Source organism: Paroedura picta, chromosome 4 (assembly GCF_049243985.1).
Source record: "Paroedura picta isolate Pp20150507F chromosome 4, Ppicta_v3.0, whole genome shotgun sequence".
NCBI classification, from domain to species: domain Eukaryota; kingdom Metazoa; phylum Chordata; class Lepidosauria; order Squamata; family Gekkonidae; genus Paroedura; species Paroedura picta.
In genome coordinates, this window is record NC_135372.1 from 102,056,538 (window position 1) to 102,074,960 (window position 18,423).

General features: G+C 44.3%; 1 protein-coding gene across 5 annotated transcripts in view; it reads left to right on the forward strand.

The window, feature by feature from the left end:
* Positions 1-18,423, forward strand: part of SRGAP2 (SLIT-ROBO Rho GTPase activating protein 2) — a 217,083-nt gene that overhangs the window by 75,480 nt on the left and 123,180 nt on the right. For 4 of the 5 annotated variants that reach the window (XM_077334775.1, XM_077334777.1, XM_077334778.1 and 1 more), the window contains exon 3: positions 3,717-3,909. The exons of the other annotated variant lie outside the window; for it this stretch is intronic. In XM_077334775.1, coding sequence (XP_077190890.1) covers positions 3,717-3,909 — 193 coding nt within the window. The remainder of the gene's footprint in view (positions 1-3,716; positions 3,910-18,423) is intronic. 5 annotated transcript variants of the gene reach the window in all.

Consider the following 18,423-nt stretch of genomic DNA (forward strand, 5'->3'; position numbering starts at 1 on the left):
TCAGATGGAGACTGAAGCAAGTCAAGTGAGAGACACTCAAGCAGAAGAGCTTGAAGGAAAAATCTGGAGTCAGTGAAGAACAGTTATATTCTAAGTACAGCTCTGGAGAACAAATAAAGGTCAGGCGGAAAAGGAGTTTTGGGGGAAGAAATCCACTCTGGTGTCTAGTGGCAGAAGCGTCTTCTGGGGAAAGAAGCCTTCCTAGCCCAGGTTATAAGAGAGCTGAGCAGCTGAATTCAGGGGAGTTCCGAAAGGAAGTGTGGTATTTAAGAACTGAGGAAATTTGGGCTAAGAAAGAGAGTTGTGTCAGTGGGAGGACCATTCTCTAGCCATTATTCACCTGAGGAGATCATTTCAAGGCTGTGAAGCTTTCCCAGAGGAAAAAAGTATAACTCTCTCTGTAACAAAGACTGCTTCACAATTAATAATCTACTGAAACTTCATTTAAGAACATCTATCTATTTTAATTTTAAATTTATGAGATTTGTTTCCTACTGCTCTCAGCTTGCTGGCTAGTGGTGGGTTACACTATAAAGTTCACATCAATAAAACCTCAGTAAAAACCCAATTAAAATACGTTACACAATACAGCATGGCAGTAAAAACCTGTCCTAAATGGTATGCCTGCCGCCAGGGCGGCAGAGGAGCTATGCAGCCAGTTGTCGCCTATGATGTTCCAAGGCAAGTGGTCGGTCTTCCTGGGGGAGGGGGCAACCAGATCTTCTTCCTGCACCGGCCTTAGCCATAGACCAGGCAGAAGAGGCCCTGCCTCCTTTCTTACAGGCCCTGCAGAAAGCTGATAGCTCCCGCTGGGCCCGCAGCTCTTCTGGGAGCTTATTCCAGGTAGGGACCAAGACCGAAAAAGCCCTAACCCTGGTTGAGGCCAGGTAAGCTTCCCTGGGACCAGGAATGACCAACAAGTTGGTACCCACAGAGCGGAAAGCCCTGCAAGGGGCTTAGGGCAACAGGTGGTCCTTCAGATATGTGGGTTCCAGACTGCAAAGGGCCTTAAAGGTTAAAACCAAAACCTTGAACCTGGTCCAGGCCGCAATGGGCAACCAGTGCACAGGCTGGATATGGGCCCTCCAAGGTGTTCCTGTAAGGACCCTAGCAGCTGCATTTTGCACCAGCTGTAATTTCTGGGTCAGGGACAATGGCAGGCCCACACAGAGCGAGTTACAGAAATCAATTCTGGAGGTGACCATCACATGAATCACCATGGCTAGGTGTTCAGAAGACAGATAGGGTGCCACGTGGAAAAACACCTGGCAGGCTCCTTTCCTGACCCATGCCTGCATGGTCAACAAGGCGTCCAAGGTCATTCCCAAGTTCAATTTCTTTATTCTCTAAAGAGTCAATCTAAATTCTTGTGTAAAATTGCATGTCTAAGACAGAAAGAGTACATCAGACTTGGATGGGACAACTTGAGGACTATTTAACATCTAATGCTGACCAGGAAGAACAAGAGAAGAAGATTAGGGAACTTCCATATTGTTAAAGAAGGCAAAGTTGTGTGTCTTAGTTCTCTGCCCCCTTCCATGATATTTGGGTCCAAATAGGACATCATAACAACAACCCTAGAAAGAAAGAAGGAGCCAGAAAAGTACAGGGCTCTTCAGGAAAGAGAAAATAGTGGGGGGAGATGCAAATTCTTGTAGGTTCCCACTTGTTCAGTTCTATTTTCGGTGTGTATTTCTGAGTTCTGTTAGCGAGAGAAAGCATTCTGATATCTGCAGTCTTTTTTCAATTGTGGGTTCTTCCTCCTTTAGATGTGATTTTTCATCTCTCTGTGTGTATATTTTTCGAATGGACCATTTTGGAAATAAATACTTGAAACAGCCCTTTTGCCCCAAATGAGACGGCTTGGATCAAGCTTTGTATCCAGATGATCCACAGCCATAAACAAAGACAGAAGTGCTTTGCATGCTAAGTATGGCATTTGCTTATTTATATTGTTCAATATAAATTCAGTCTTGGAACAAGGCTGCTTTATAAACAGGCAGTGAGAGGCTGCGGCCAATTTCCACCAGTAACAGGCAGTTCTAATTAACATTTTGAGTTTCCAGGGAGTCGTGGAGGAAAATGCTTAATCATGTGGCAGATTGGGGAGTGGGGGCAGTTATTGATGAAGTTGGAATCTTCCACCTTACTTAAAAAGCTCAGTAGCTAAAAGTAGTGGGCAATGGGGGTTTTACTGTCAGTTTCAAAATGTGATGGCTAGTTAGTGTTGCTTTCCTGTGGGTTAGAAATGTGGCATGCCCCCACAGGCAGTTGCAAATATTGGGTGGTCTTAATGAAACATTTATCAGGCGAAAAAGCAGTATTAACGGCAGCCCTATCTAACATGAAAAAAACACCTTTTTCCCCCTGACAAAAGGAATTTGCTTGCTGATTTTGTTTTAATGAAAAATGGAATGGGCTTTCCTGTGACCTTTTCCAACAAGGAGATGGGAGTCTGGTGGGTCTTCCAAATGCAATGCATTCTTAATTTAATGTGTTGCATTTAATTGCAGCAATGCAGCTGGAATCCTTGCCTGTAATGGAATAAGCCCAAAACAGAGCCTTATGAGAATGCCAATTGTTGCTTTGGTTTTGCCCAACGAAGAGCCTGCAAAAGAATTCCCTCTTGAGGAAAGCTGAGCTGACACTAGACAATTCCATCACTAGTCAGCCCTGCAGTCTTTATCTATTATCTAAACAGAGATTCAGTACACTCTGAGCAACTACTGCTTTGTTGGCAAGTAAGAGACCCCCCCCCCCAATGCTGCAGATTGTTAGCGTCTTTTGCTGTAAAAGCCTTATAAGTGGGTTGTGCTGGATTCCCAGTTGCCTATGTTATTCCTTGATCACACAGATTCCAAAGTACATTTGTAGCTATTTTTCAGTCTATGGTCATAGGTAACCCTGGGGCAGTTTTGCTGAAATCTTGTTTAGTAAGAGGCCAGACGGGATATGTGAGGGATGGCAGCAACTTTAGCTTCAATAGTTACTAATTGGCTTTTGCATATTAATCACCATACTTTGCATAATACTTATCATTATATCCTTCCCTTCCTCTAAGGAGCTCAGAGCAGAATATACAAGGCTATTCCATTTTATACTTAGCAGCATTTCTTGATATGTGAGCGAATGAAATTTACTAAAGGTCAGCCAGTGAGGTTCATATCTGAGAGGGGACTTGAATCAAATCTGGCTGTTGCTGTGACTACCATGCTTTATAACAAAATGTATAGGTCTGTTTTTCTTTGGGAAGCATAGCACAGTTCCCATCAGCTGCCTATCAAGGAGTGGCTGAGACAGGGCTAATTTTGACTGTGTGACATGGGTTGCAGGTGGAATCTTAGCTTACAGGAGGTTGTAACCAAGGTTAGGGATCCAGCATTATACAGGCACACAGTTGCTGAGATGATAGCAGAACCTGGTGTGGGTGCAGGTGACAACATTACTGGCTGCCACTGTGTTCTCTTGTCCATTCAGCAGTGTATAGCTGTGTAATAATGCATCTGTGGTCTTGGTACCTCAAGTGCTGTCTCCTCAGTGAAGGGCACGACTTCCCCCCCCCTCAGCAGCATGTCGTAACAGAATCTGGAATCCTCCCTGCAATGCTCCATGACATCTGACGATGACCAGCATTGTTTCTTTAAGAAATTAATCACTGGTGGTAGGAATCAGTTTTAACAGTATATGTGTGTGTCTTTCCCTCTCCTGGTTTACAGAGATTCGAGCCCAGCTTATGGAGCAACTGAAATGTCTTGATCAGCAGTGTGAACTTAGAGTCCAGCTGCTCCAGGATCTACAAGATTTCTTCCGCAAGAAGGCAGAGATCGAGATGGATTACTCCAGGAACTTAGAGAAGTTGGCGGAACGGTTTCTGGCAAAAACAAGGAGCACCAAGGACCAGCAGTTCAAGTACAGTGTTGACCTAGCTCTCCTTTGGGGAGGGAGAGGGGAGGTTAGTGGTAAAAATGGAAACAACTGGGCTACTAACATGCAAACGCATCACGTAACGTATGTCATTAAATTACTTGTTTCTTTTTTCTTTCTTCATAATGGAAGCTATAATTTGTTTTTCCATTGTTGGCATTGGGGATGAGGTGTGTGTGTGTGTGTGTGTGGTCGCAGATGCACCTTGTCAGCATATGTGAGCCCTGTAATTTCACAACACTCATGGTTTGTCTCCTGCTGGTCAACAGGATGGGAAAATATGCAAACTCTTGCCTAATCTGGCACATTTATGTAACCAGGACCTTTTCTGCACCAGAAATCCAGCCTGGTGCAGCGCTCATCCGGTCGTGGGGCTAATTTCCACTTCTGGATGACGTAGGTGCCAATCTGAGGTGGTCCCAAGCTTGGAGCAACACAAGCCCTCATTTGCCCAGAGCAAGGGAATGCGGAATTCCACATTCCCTTGCTGCAGGATGAATGAGGTCCCATGTTGCACCAGGCCTGGGACCGCCCCGGTCCTGCACAAACATTATCTGGAAGTGGAAATTAGCCCCACAACCGGATGAGCGCAGCACCAGGCTGGATTCCTGGTGTGGAAAAGATCCAGTTATTGCTTCCTGTATTCCTACCTGTGCATTAACATTTCGGACTTAGGAGTCAAAGAAGATTGCATGCAGGAAAGCTGAGCTGCCCTAGGCTGTATCATTTTCCTGATAGTTTATTCTAATGAGCAGAGGAATCCAGAAGGAGTAGTTTCATACAGGACTGACAGCATCCTATTTAATGTTTCTTGTTGAGCAGATTAATAAGGAGCATGATATGTGGAAGGCAGGATTTTCTCTAAATCTGTGCAACTGTAGCTGTTTATCTTTTCCATTTTTATCCTGCCCTTTATTAAAGGAGCTTGGGGTGTGGATGTGTTTGTCCCCACCTTTATTTTTGCCCCTCGTAGCAAGCCTGTGGAGTAGTTTAAACTAAGAGAGACAGGCTCAAATCTACCTGGAATGAGCTTCATTATATACTATGGATTAAAATTGTTACTTAATGGAAGTAACTGCTGATTATGAAGAGTTCTGGCTATTATAAATCTATAGAAAACCTTGATTTCTGAAAAGGTTTCGTACATAAATGCACAAGCAATATCAGCACACTCAACTGGCTTAGCTTGGGTTGTAAGCAAGGACTTCCATGACCTCTGATGAGGTGCAATAGAACAGATTTTGTACTCTCTCTAAGTTCCCTCCACTGCAAAAGGGAAAGAAGAAATAAGCTTCTATGAGAATGTATATGAAGTATGACTTCCATTGAAAGGAATGGATAACTGTGCTGTGTAAATGTTTAGAGGAGAGCTTTCAGTGCTGGATAGTCCAGTCTTCCAAATCCATATATTAGCACAACAATCAAGGAATTTGTGATCGATGAATGATAGAATCACTATATAAACATGACTTTAAACCAAAAGGTATCTCATGTCATCTGTGATCATGATTGATTCTCGCTTTCAGTGTCAGTTTCATTTATTTCTGTTTTTGTTCTTGAAGGTGGAAATTGTCCCCAAAGAACAAAAAATGACAATGTCAGCCAAACATATTGGTCATTTCTGCCTTTTTGATTGCCTTAATGGGACATCTTTCATATCAGAGCTAGTGTACTGAAGACCATCTGTTTCCCCCTTATCCCTTAACTCCCTGATCCTAGTGAGTTATGTTCTTAATTTTAAGTGGGGTATTATTAGAACTAAGGCCTGATGTCTAATATTTGCCTTTCTGTCCCTTCTGGGCAGGAATTTGTTTGCTTTCCAGACTTTAGTAGTGAGTATGTATAAGATACTTTTCAACACAGAATGAGGAGAATCTAATATCTAGCTCAGTGTTCTAAAGCTTTAAGTTTTTAAAATGTTGCTGGGTTTTTTTTGCCTCTGTATAGTGTTTAGCCTCTTGTGGCGCAGGGTGGTAAGGCAGCCGACATGCTGTCTGAAGCTCTGACCACAAGGCTGGGAGTTCAATCCCAGCAGCTTGCAGCCACCTTGGGTGACCTTTGGCTCGTCCCTGCACTGATAAAGTTGCTCTAACCAAGCAGTGAGATCAGCTCTCTCAGCCTCCCCTGCCTCACAGGGTGTCTGTTGTGGGGAGAGTAAAGGAAAGGAGATTGTAAGCTGCTTTGGGACTCCTTCTGGTAGAGAAAAAATGGCATATAAGAAATGGCATAATTTTTAAATGCTTCTAGACCTTAGATTTTCAGAGTTTGAAAGTGTGGTGTCAGAAATTGCCAGTAGAGCCAAAACAAGTAGTCAGTTAAGAAAATCCCAACTGGTACTAGTTTTTCTGTGTGTCTTTTTGAAGTACCCCTAGCAAACTTTCCCTCCCACTTCAAGGAATGTTACAAGTTTCTCACATTTATCTCAACCAAATTTAAAGGAACTCTGGAAGAATATCAGCTATGACTGAACCACCTATAGTTTTGGCAGCTGTCAGGCTCATGAGCATGTTATTCAAATGATGTGTAAATCAGGTATGGTTTTCTGGAGCAAGACTTAGCATGACCTTCAGATAGACACTGGAGTAGAGAAAAGGTTTATCTTTTGGTGACTGAAGTTTTTGTTTGTGGTGTGTTACAAAAAAACCTCCCAACTCCTCTTCATAACTTTCTGTAGGAACTAATATCTCAACAATGTGTGAAGCTTGTCAAGTTCTGTTCTCAAGATAGCAGCTGGGATGGCATTGGCAACTTGATGTAAAATTGACTTTGGGATGCAAATAACTTTTGGCTCCAGACTAATCAGCCGTTCCTCTGGAGATGGAATCCTTCTGGAGATGCCTGCAGCCCAAATTTAGTTTGTTTAATTTTCAGATTTGTGGGATTTAAGTGATTTGTTTTTATTAGACAAACTGAATCTCTTTGTTTGGGAATACGGTTTGGTTGTGGTAGAAAAAGCAACCTTTCTTTCTACTAGAAAGCCTTCCTCTGAAAGCCATTAACTTTTCACCCGTTGGCTTCCTTTTTATACCGTTTTGATGTGGTTCACCTCTTGTTCTCTCCCTCACTGATACTTAATGCAAACATCCTCATTAAAACATACACTGCACTATATCACCACTAAAGCTTGACCCCTGAGCATAGCTAATAAAGAAAGCTGCAAGTGTCCTTCCCATATTTATAGTACAGTAATTGAGTCTTGAACATTTTTTTTGTCTTCTCTTTTCCACCAGCAGTGAGATGTTAAAACAGAGAAAAGCCCTTAGATCTGCATTCTGTTCTCATTTCTTGTGCTATTAAAATGTCGTGACTCGGTTGTTATCTTAGAATGTAAAACTTTTTTATTTTTTTCACTGCTACATGCGAGGTAAATGCCTGTTTGATGACGGTTTCATGTTTCCCCAGGGGAAATACTTTCACATTAGAACTACTATACCATAGAGTAGAACATAGCTGCTGTCTTTTTTTTATTGGATGTTTTGGTTGAATGTTTGAAGTGGAATCTGTGTGACCCAGCAATCTTAATTGATATGTAGGAGGTTCTGAGTGAACTGATGCAGCCAATCAAAATTTTTGTTTGCAAATGCAATTTTTGTTATATTGATTCTAATTTTTCATACAAACATTACCAAAGACTTGCATAAGTGAGAAAAACTGTTTTTAAGGTTCAAAAGCTCCTGTGGATATGGTCTCTGGGAATTTGGACTCAGAATTTTGACACAGCCATTTCCCAAGATCTACTTTAGTTCCACTACAGAACTTTCAGCATCCTCCTAAAACTGTGTATTATTATTATTATTATTATTATTATTATTATTATTATTATTATTATTATTATTATTATTATTATTATTATTATTATTGCAAAGGATCATAAGTCAGTCATGATTACGGAATGTTGCAACAGCTGAGTAGCAAGGTGTTATCTTCAAGTGTCAGGAACCAAACAGCTCTACAAAACAAAATCATTTTAAAGCCACCAACATTAGCAGAAAAATATTTTGTGGGACTAGTCTCTAGAAGGTGCAAGAACAAGAAACAGCAAGTGAAAAACAAAACTATTGCAGAGACAAAATTCCTCAAACGTTTCGGAGGTTTATTAGTTGTGACAAATTTCACTGCAAAGGGAATCAAATACTGGAAAGAGACAAGAATTCCCAGCAGCTCAAAAGCTTTACAAATTAGCAACAGAGAGGTAATAGTCACCCTTGTATCTAAATAAGTAATTTCCCTAATGCATGAAATTGTGCCACCTTAACAAAATCTCATCCTTGTACTAGAAATCTCACTGAGTGTAGATGTCCTGTTGCTATTCTCATTTCCTGCGCTGTTTGAATTGGGTAAAGTTGGAATAACAGCATATTACCATGATAATCGTTTTGCCATGCTGATGCACAGGTAGAGAACTTGTGGATGGAGATAGGGAAAGGATTAACAGTCTGCTATTTTTCTCCTCATCTTGGCTCTTCGTGGGAGATAACTGAGAGAAAGATAAGATAGGGTAAGAGTTAGGCAGTTCTCCCGCTTATCAGCTCTCCCCTGTTGCCCTCCTTTTGTTAATCTTGCCCTGCAAATGATGGTTTAGGAACCAGTAACTCATGCAAAAGTTGTGTGGGGAAGGTAGGTGAAGCCGAGAACAGGAGCTTGTTGAACATGATCAGTGAGGTTTCTAGGGCGGGTTGGATCTGCCTATTACCTTGCCAACACCTATTCTAAAGCCTGTTATTTTTAACAGAATATGAGCCTTCATAAATACATATCCATAGATCTGGATTCAGTCTATATTTTCAAAGGGCTATAATATTCAGTAACTACAAATCAAAGGAAAGGGGACTATGAAAGGTTGATGATATTGAAGGCTAGGATATAAAGTTCCTGTAGAAAGATGAAAATTGTCAAATGAAAAGTTCATGCCTTGTCCTTAGCTACAACCCATATTTGGGTCAGATTATAGTTTGCTTTATTTTTATCAAATTAATTAATTTGTTCTTTAAAGCAAAGTGCAGATGAAGCATCTGTATTTCCAGTATAGCCTGACGTTAAAATGCTAGTTTATTTATTTATATTTATAGACTGCCCCTATTGAACCAGTCTTGTGGTGTACAATAAAACCATACAATATATTAAATACATTAAAACTCAATAAAAGCTATCAGCATGATCATTCAATTGGTTTCAAACAGTCTCGCCATCAGATATTCTCGAGTGAGGAGAACAAGAGGCAGGGGAAAAGGCAGGGAAGGAAGGTACCTATCTTGTTCTAGGTCTTTCATAAGTACTGACCTCAACCGAATGCTTTTGCTAGCTCGTTAGATCAGTTGAACTGTATTAAGTGATGAGACCCCATATGATTGGGTCTCTGTGAGTTGCAGTGTGGAATGTTCTTGCATCTCTTATTCTTTGCTGAAATGGTTAAATCACGTACTCCTTTAGAAGGAAATATGAATCATGTTATGTTCTTCTTTATGGCTGAGCAGAGAAGCACTTGGGCCCGTTTGGTGTAGTAGTTAGGAGTACGGACTTCTAATCTGGTGAGCCGGGTTAGATTCTGCACTCCTCCAACCAGCTGGGTGACCTTGGCCTGGCCACAGCACTGATAAGGCTGTTCTGACAGAGCAGTAATATCATGGCTCTCTCAGCCTCACCAACCTCACAGGGTGTCTGATGTGGGGAGAGGAAAGGGAAGGTGACTGTAAGCTGCTTTGAGCCTCCTTCGGGTAGAGAAAAGCGGCATATAAGAACCAACTCTCCTTCTCCTTCCATGTTTTTACAAAACAGCCAAACCAGTGTGTCCTTAATGCTTTCAGACTTTAGAAATCCAAAATAATCTTCAGAAGTAAGATAGATACTAAACAGTTGTCAACTCTGGAATATCAGAATGGCCAGAACATCCAGCATGAGATTCTTTTATCTGCCTGCATGGTGAAGAAAGAGAATCCGAAACAAGTCTGGCAGGCTTCAGCCTGAGCACTTGTAAACAACAGATGTTCATAACCAGAACCTTGTTTATTGAAGGGGTGGCAAGGACGAAACCAGAATATTGTCACTGCTCAAAAGACTTAAGATGTATTGTCAGCTTTGCAGAAGGACATTCAAGTGTTTGAATAAATAAATCTTGTATAAAACCATGTTAAGCCTTTAAAATCCTGTCATATGCTGGGCATTTCCCCAAGCGATGCCAAGAGTGCCTTATACTACGGAATGCACACTTGTTTCTGCTAACATGGAATAGAAAGCAAAAAAAAATACTACTTAAAAACTAAAATTACTTTGTACTCAGTGAAGAAGCAAGAAGTGAGGGAACACTTTTAATACTTTTATAGAATTATAGAGTTGGAAAGGGCCATACAGGCCAGCTAGTCTACCCCTCCCCCCACAATGGAGACTCAGAATGCCTTACATTGTTCTCTTCTCCATTTTATCCTCACATCAATCCTGTTGATGGTAGCAGTAGCCTGATAGACCTCAGCCTCCCAGTCAGGGGGTCTGGTCTGGCTCTGCTCTGAGAACCCTAGAGGGCAGCACTGGGGGGATAATAATACTTCCCACCTTTTTTAACCAGATCTTGGTGATGCACAATAGGGCTTATTATGCACATGTTGGGTAATGCAAAAGCACATTGAAAGTACATTATCCAATGCATGCATAATGGGCCTAGGTCAGCTTCCTCAGCCAGAACCAGGTCCTGGATTGTGGACTATTTAATGCAGTCCAGTATACCTTTTGTCAATATCCCCTTCAGACTTGTAGGATGATTACGATAGATACCAGGTTTCTGGAAACTAAAAGGCAAAGTCAGAACTTGTCTGAACCTCCTTGACCTTTTCTCATCTCCGTATCTATCACTTGCAATTAACTGCATGGTTGCTCCTCCTTCCCTGTCCTCCAAATCTTAAACATATAATAAAACAATGCCTACTTCAAGATCCTGTTAATCCCAGCTGAGAGAGACTTCCCACCAGTATCTTCTGCCCTGGGCCTTTAAGCCTTCTTAAAGGTATGACCCTTGGTGTCCTCTTGTGGTGACCTGTCCTTGGTACTGAGCTCTGAAAAGAGGTCTCAAGGGCTGACCCAGAAATAGCTGCATAAAACAGCTCAATAGTACATTCAGGTTGATGCCAGCCTCCAATTTGGATGTTGCCTCGCTCTGCTTTCTCCCTTGCAATGGCAGTTGGGACTGGAGAAGTATTCAAATATAAGCTAGCTTCATCCACCTGTCCCAGTTTGCTGTTGTCTGGCATTAGGCCAATTCTAGTCCGAGGGGACAAAATTGATTTTTAAATTCTTTTTAGATGAATTAAGTTTTGGAGCAATTATGCCTAACAAAGATAATGAACTGGAGCAGATCTTTGATCTACTTCAAGGGATTGCTTTGAGTCCTACACGTTTGATGCTTCCTGTCTCCTCCTTGGGTGGTCCTAAATCTAAGTTTGAACACTCACCCTTTTGTACAGCTGCTCAGCTTGCTTAATACCATAGTTGCTTTTAGTTGTACTGAAATAAATTTGCATTTTGAAGCAGAAGTGGTATTTCAGCATCATTCCTCATGACATTCTATTACAGGCATTTGCCCGCTAGTTCTAACTGCATCAGTCATTGTACATGGTTATTGCGAGGAAGGTTTTAATTTTTTTGTTTAAGCAAAACCCTTGTTACCTCCAGCCCTGCTCTCCCCCCCCCCCCCTCCACCAGCACATCCTGTTTTTCCTGTCCATCTCTTTTAGATTGTGATCTCTTTACTGCAGGGAGAAGCCTTCCCTCTGCAAGTATTTCTCACTGCTGAGCTGCCTGTGTGGAATAACTTAGTTAAATAACCATATTTTTAAAATAACAACAACAACAACTTTCATTTGAAACATGTTGATAATTGGACTAAGAAAGTGTCAAGGAGAGACCCCCAGTGGTTGAGAGCCAACCCCTGTTAAGTTGCAAGCCTTTTCCCCTGGCTGGATGAAGCTGAGTTCAGGGCAGGGCAAGAACAGCTCAGCTCCAGGTGACTGTCCCAGGCAGAAAGTGGAATCATGTCCTGTTTGATTTGGTTTTTTTTGTCCTTCTCGGGGGTCTTTCAAGTGTAACCGCATGCAGTGCGTCAACATGCAAGCTGGCGCCATCAGATGCCAGCAGCTCTACTTGCCATATTTCTGTGGGCCCTTGGTATTTCTGATATGCATCATCCTGGGATAGCTCTGGGATTTGTGGCACAGTACTTTGGACAGCTGAGAGTTTTCTTTAACTGTTCAGTGCCCATGCTTTATCTAAACTGGGAAAAGGCCATTTTCAGGCTGTCTGGTGTTCAGGTTTTGGGGGAGAAGAGCTGTCTTTGCTTTGGAAGATGAGGTCCAGAATCTTGTGATCGTGTCAGGATTTCCTAACTAAGTAGTATGAGACGATATATGACTTGAGTAAGCAATTAAAAATATAGACTGGTACATGTGAGGCTGCCTAATATTGAGTCAGAGCATTGGTCTGTCAAGGTCGGCATTAACTGCTCTGGCTGGTGGGATCTTGGGTCTTTCACATCACCCACTTACCCAATTCCTTTAACTGGAGATACCAGGGGCTGAATGTGAGACCCTCTGTAAGTCAAGCTGATGCTCTATCACTGATCCATGCCTCTGCCCCCCCCCCCATTTTTGTTCATTTGAATATTACCTCTTGTTTGCAAACTGGCATGCTTAGATATTTGTGGTGCTGTTAGTTGTTTGGCTTTCATCATATTGATTCTTGATTGTTCATTAATTCAGCAGTAAGGTGTGGGAAGCTGGTTTAATAGTAGATGTGGGCGGAGAAGGCAGAGTCTTCCAGCATTGCTGAGAAGAAAATACATGTGTAAATGGATTTCTTTCTAGCAGGATTGGGACTGTTGGGAAATAGCTTCCACACATCTGCTGTGTGGAAAATAGTTCCGAACGTATTAAGAGAGCTTTAACCTGAATAAAATGGATGGTGTTGGATAACTGTTTGGGACTTTTGGTTAATATAGCAGAATTTACCCAGTCAGAGAAAGTGATATTGAGGGCGGTAAATATCATAAGAAGTCTATTGCAAAAACTAAAACTTAAATTTATTCAAGTAGATTCAGTACACTTTCAGGTTGCAAATGAAAGGGGGAGGGAGAGAAGCCTATTTTAGAGAATACCTTCTCTATCGTTAGTGGCCAGTTGATGTAGCATCATGTCTTATAAGGGCATTGTTTCTCCAGGAGTGACTGGTAGAGATGTGTGACTCTATGAAAAGCTATGTGAAGTAGGGTGGTGTGCGGTGGCATCCAAATTGGCTGTTCCACTGCCGCCGGCGGTGGGGAAGGGGATGCACAGGCGCCGGTGTGTAACTCTACGCACACATGTAGGCGCTGAGCTCCTGCATGAGTGCTCTGAGTTAAGCCCATGGCTCCCCTCCCCCCCGCCCTGTGGTGCAGCACTGGCTGGAATGGCGAATTCAGATGCCGCCATGCACAACCCTAAGGAAGAGTCGGAGGACAGTTAAAGCAAAGACACATCCCATACACACTTAGTAATATAGCTCCCACCCCCCATGTACAGGCATGCTGAGTCACTCACTTCAATACTCACACTGTGCGGATGTCCCAGTAAATGGTCTTCTTAAAATAAAAACATGTTAACTACTTTCCATCATGGGAATCTCCCAGTGATTGAACTGTTATTCTTGTTTTCCCTACTTCACACATTGTTTATATCAGAAAAGTGAGAGCCAGTTCTGAGAAAACCTTGTGGTAGTTTTTATTTTTGGTCAAATATCAATATAGAAGGGTGTTGCCAGTTTTCACAGGGATAAATGACAGTGTGCCGTGTACTGTTCTCTTTCTTATCCTAATAGGTTTTGGAAATGTTTGCGATGGTGTTTGTGTGTTCATGCTCAAGAAACCGCTCCTCGGATGACATCTGCTATAAAAGCACATTATTATTTTTATTATTATTATTATTCGATTTATTTCCCACCACTCCCTACAGGCTCGTGGCAGGTAACAATAGTCTTAAAATCCCCCATTAAAACCCCCGTTAAAAGACTATAAAAATACCCAACACGGCGGAAAATACCACTCTCCCCTACCCGAACAAGGGCATTGGGGGATGGAGGGTGATGATGACTGCTTCAAACCCCCCAGGGGGCAATTTTCTTCCTCGCCAATCCCAGCCTCAACCATAGACCTCAAGGACAAGGGCAGGCCTGTGTAGAGCGAGTTACAGAAATCTAATCTGGAGGTGACTGTCGCATGGATCACATAAGTGATCTATCTATACCCGAGGGACTACCTAACTGACTAGATTCCCTGGAGAGCACTTCTCTCTGCTAATACGAACAGGCTGGTGATCCCTGGCCCAAGAGATATGCACTTGGCCTCAACCAAGTGGTCCTGGCCCTGACCTCATGGAATGAACTCCCAGAAGAGCTGTGGGCCTTACAGGAACTATCTCAGTTCTGAATGGCCTACAGAATGGAGCTCTTTTGCCAAACATTTGGTTGAGGCCAGTGAGTTGACGGAACACCACCTAGGCCCCTCCTTCAACATCCTCTTCCAACCTGACCCAGAAGGGAACAGTTCAGTTGACATCAAGCAGCTACAGTGATTTGATATATTTTAATGTTTCTAATTAATCTGGATTTAATTTAAGAACATCCAGTCCAACACTCTGTGTTTCAGACATTGGCCAAAACCCAGGTGCCATCAGGAAATCCACCAGTGAGCCCAGAAGTCCTCCCACAATTGCCGTCCCAAGCACTAAGAATACAGTATTATTGCCCTATAAATATTGTTCCATCTATATGTAGTGACTAATAGCCACTGATGGATTTCTGCTCCATATGTTCATCCAATCCCCTCTTGAAGCTGTCTATGCTTGTACCCACCACCACTTCCTGCAGCAGTGAATTCCACATGTTTATTATCCCTTGACTCAAAGGAACGATGACATCTCCAGATTTGCTTTCTTATCTGTAGTGTTTGTGTTGTGAACCTTCAGATTACTATTTATGAATATGCAAAGTTAATATAAAAATTACATTAACAGATTGGATTTACAGAACATCTGTTATTGAGGCCAGTGGTAACAGTGTTTGTGCCAACAGTTTCTTTCATTATATCATCACATACAGTTCAGTCCCAAAAGGCTTATGAGGTAAGACGTTCCAAACAAAAAACTCAGCTCATGATGCAGGCCACTGTGCTCATTACTGAAAACTCCAGCTTAGAGAGAGGGCAAGTGCTGCATGGACTCTTGGATATTTTCTTTTTTAAAATCCTTATTTTGTTGCTGAGATGAATTTATTTTTCTGTGAAGCCGTATTGTGATAGCATGTTGCTTTAAAGCTATTAAAGTATGATGCTAAAGGTTGTGTTGCAAAGAGGGTAAAAAGAAAAAACCTTATCCAAGAATACACTGGAATTATGCTGCTGCTCCTTGTATGCTTTGGGCAGTCGAATTATGCTGTTTTGATAGGCAAAGTATTATGATGCCTCTTGACACTTATTACTGAACTTGCCATTCAACTTTTGAAAAGAGCATAAGAACAAAACAGGACTGTGATCAGTTCATGTTGCTGAGTCTTCTCATCAGCAAGTGGCCAGCAAGTACTCCAGGAAAGGGTAAAAACACCACCAATCGGGCTGTGGCTCAGGGGCACAGCATCTGCTTTGCATGCAGAGAACCCAGGTTAAACTTCAGGCTTCTCCAGTTAAGTATCAGATAGAAGGTGATGTGCAATACACCTTGGAGAGCTTTTGTCCATCATTTCTGCAGGTCTCAGTGGTCAGATGACTGAGCATGTAGATGGAATTTCAGACTGTTGTGCATGTTTTACGTATTATATTTGGATGCATTTGGATTTGGATTCTGTCCCTTCCACAAGGAGCTCAGGGAAGCATATGTTTCCTGAATGGGATACAGTATCTCATTTTATTCTGTCCAACTTTGTGTGGTAGATTAGGCTGGATGATAGTGAATTTCCTAAGGCTTCCCAGTTTGCTTCAAGGTTCAAGGGGAAATTGAATCCAAGCCACCCAGATGTAGCCGCTATATCATAATGACTTTAGAAACAGCAAGAACCTAGTCCTTTCCCCTCTGAATTTATGTCTAACCTTTTAAAAATTGCTAGTACTTTAATTGTATTTGGGAATTAACTCCAGGGATTAATTTGTCAGTGTTGGAGGAAGTACTTCTTCTGTTTTGCTTTTCATCCTGCAGCCTAAGGGGAGACTCGTGGCTGCTGGGATGATATAAGCGACTTAAATAGAAGCAGCAGGTGCTATCTATAGCCAATATCGATTCCTCTGAAGGTTCTGAAATCACTCAGTTTACGTCAAAGAGGTGGCATTCAAAAGCTTGTAGCCAGTAGGCGGTACTACAAATCAGTCTACAATATAACTAGGATTGTCAGACCTGCCCAGTCCAATATTGTCAGTCAAATGTCTATTATGTGATAGCACTCAAATCGTCTAAAGATATTCCATGAAGCTAAGAATTATGCAGTGTAGGTGGCAGCCTGCCTGCTTTCAATTATTGTATCACTAGTAATCAAGCCTGCTGCCCTCGATATGCAGCGGGCGCTAGCGGGCGGCAGACCATTCCTGGGGTTGGTGGGAGCCTTAGGGAGCCCCCCCACCGCCGCCGGTGCGTGTACGCAAGGCGGTCTGTCTTCGTGTCCAGTGCTGTGTCGGCGCCAGGGCCTACCTGCGGTCATCGGGGTGAGGGAGGAGATGTCCGCGGGCGGTTGGTGGTGGGCGGCGGGAGAGAGGTTGGTGGGCGGCGGCCCGTTGGTGGTGGTGCGGCTGGCAGGTGTCCTCGCGGGCTGTGGGCCGCATTGGTTGTTGGGGCCAGTTGCTGCGACGACGCATCCGCAGCGCGGGCCGGCGTTCCTGTAGGCAGTGACCCAGAAGGTGGCGGCAGGCGGCTGCCGGTGGGGCCGAAGCACGGGTAGGCTCGAGGTCAAGCGGCAGCGGGCAGCCTGGGACAGAGTGGGCGGCAGCAGTCCCCCGGCGGGTGCAGCGGCGATAGTGGTGGGGGCGAGGCGGGCCGTGTGGTCACCGACTGCTGGTGGCGTGTCTCCGCGGTGGCGCGGGCTGTCGCCTGGGGGGGGGGCAGCCGGTCGTCTTGGCAGCCAGGGGAGAAATGGGGGAGGTCATCTGAACGCAGCGGACGTGCGAGGGGGCGGTTCGGGAGGCGCGAGTGGTCAGTCCGGCGGCAAGGGACCAATCGCGAGCCAGGCTGCATGCAGCTCGCAATTGGTCCCTTGCCGCCAGACTGACAATCGGAGTGCCCAATCGGCGGGTGCTTTGCGCCTGCCGATTGGGCCCTCCGATTGTCAGTCATGAGGAAGGGGCCTATCAGCACCCTTCCTCATCACGGACAGGGCCCTCCTTAGGTGCCCTTAGCCGATTATACCACATAAAAATTGTATGGCCTTTCTGACGATGCGCCACTCTGATTGGCCCTCATTGGGGGACATGCCCCCAAAAGGGTGACAGCAGTCCCGGACTGAAGGCCAATCAGAGGCTCTTCCAAGCCCCCCTGCTCCTTCTCCAAGCCACTTCCCAGCAATTGCCATGAAAAGTAAGCAGGAGGTAAGCCCAGAAGCTGGGCATGGCTGTCCAGCAGCACTTTGACGTGCACCCCCTCCCCACTCCCAGCCCTCCTGGCCACCGACAGGCTGGGGAAGGCCCTCCAGGCATGCTCTGTGCTGTCTGTGCCACATTTCTCATCTTCTAGGCCAGTGGTTCCCAACCTTTTCATCACCAGGGACTGGTCAACGCTTGACAGTTTTACTGAGGCCCGGAGGGGGCTAATCTTTTGCTGAGGGACGTCGCCGCCCCTGCTCCGCTTGCTTTCCTGCCGGTGCCCCTGACTTCCCACCACCCACTGGGGGGTACTGTCAGCAGCAGCTGTGCAGTGCCACACCGCGGGGGAGCCCCAGCCCTAGCAGCCACCGGAGAGCACCAAATGTGAGCCAGTGGCAGGGCAACCCCCGAGGCAGCAGCCAGGGAGGAGAACGAGTAGGAGCCATGGCCCAGTACTGACTGATCCACAGACTAGTCCCGGGCCCCGGACTGGGGGTTGGGGACAGCTCTTCTAGGCTACTGGAAGATGGTAGAAAAGGCTGACCAAGTGCGCAGGTCACTTGCCAACCTCCTGCCTGCCAGGGGAGAGCACGGAAGGCCAACTACACCACTCTTGCCAGCCCCGTAGATGTCAGGGAGAATGGATAAGGCCACTCAAGCACTCTCTGTGCCGGCTGCACCGCTCTCACTGGCCTCCTGCCTGTCGGGGGAGGGTGTGAAAGGCCAGCACAGTGCACTCTGCACTGGTTGTGCTGCTCTCATAGGCCTCCTAGCCACCGGAGATGATGGGGAAGGCCATCTCAGTAACCTCTGAGGTGGCTGCGCCTCTCTCCCCAGCCTCCTACCACCAGAGAGCTGGGGAGCCTCCAGGGCTCTCAGGCCATTTTTAAAACAGGCTTTCCAACTATGATATAATTTGTTATGATATA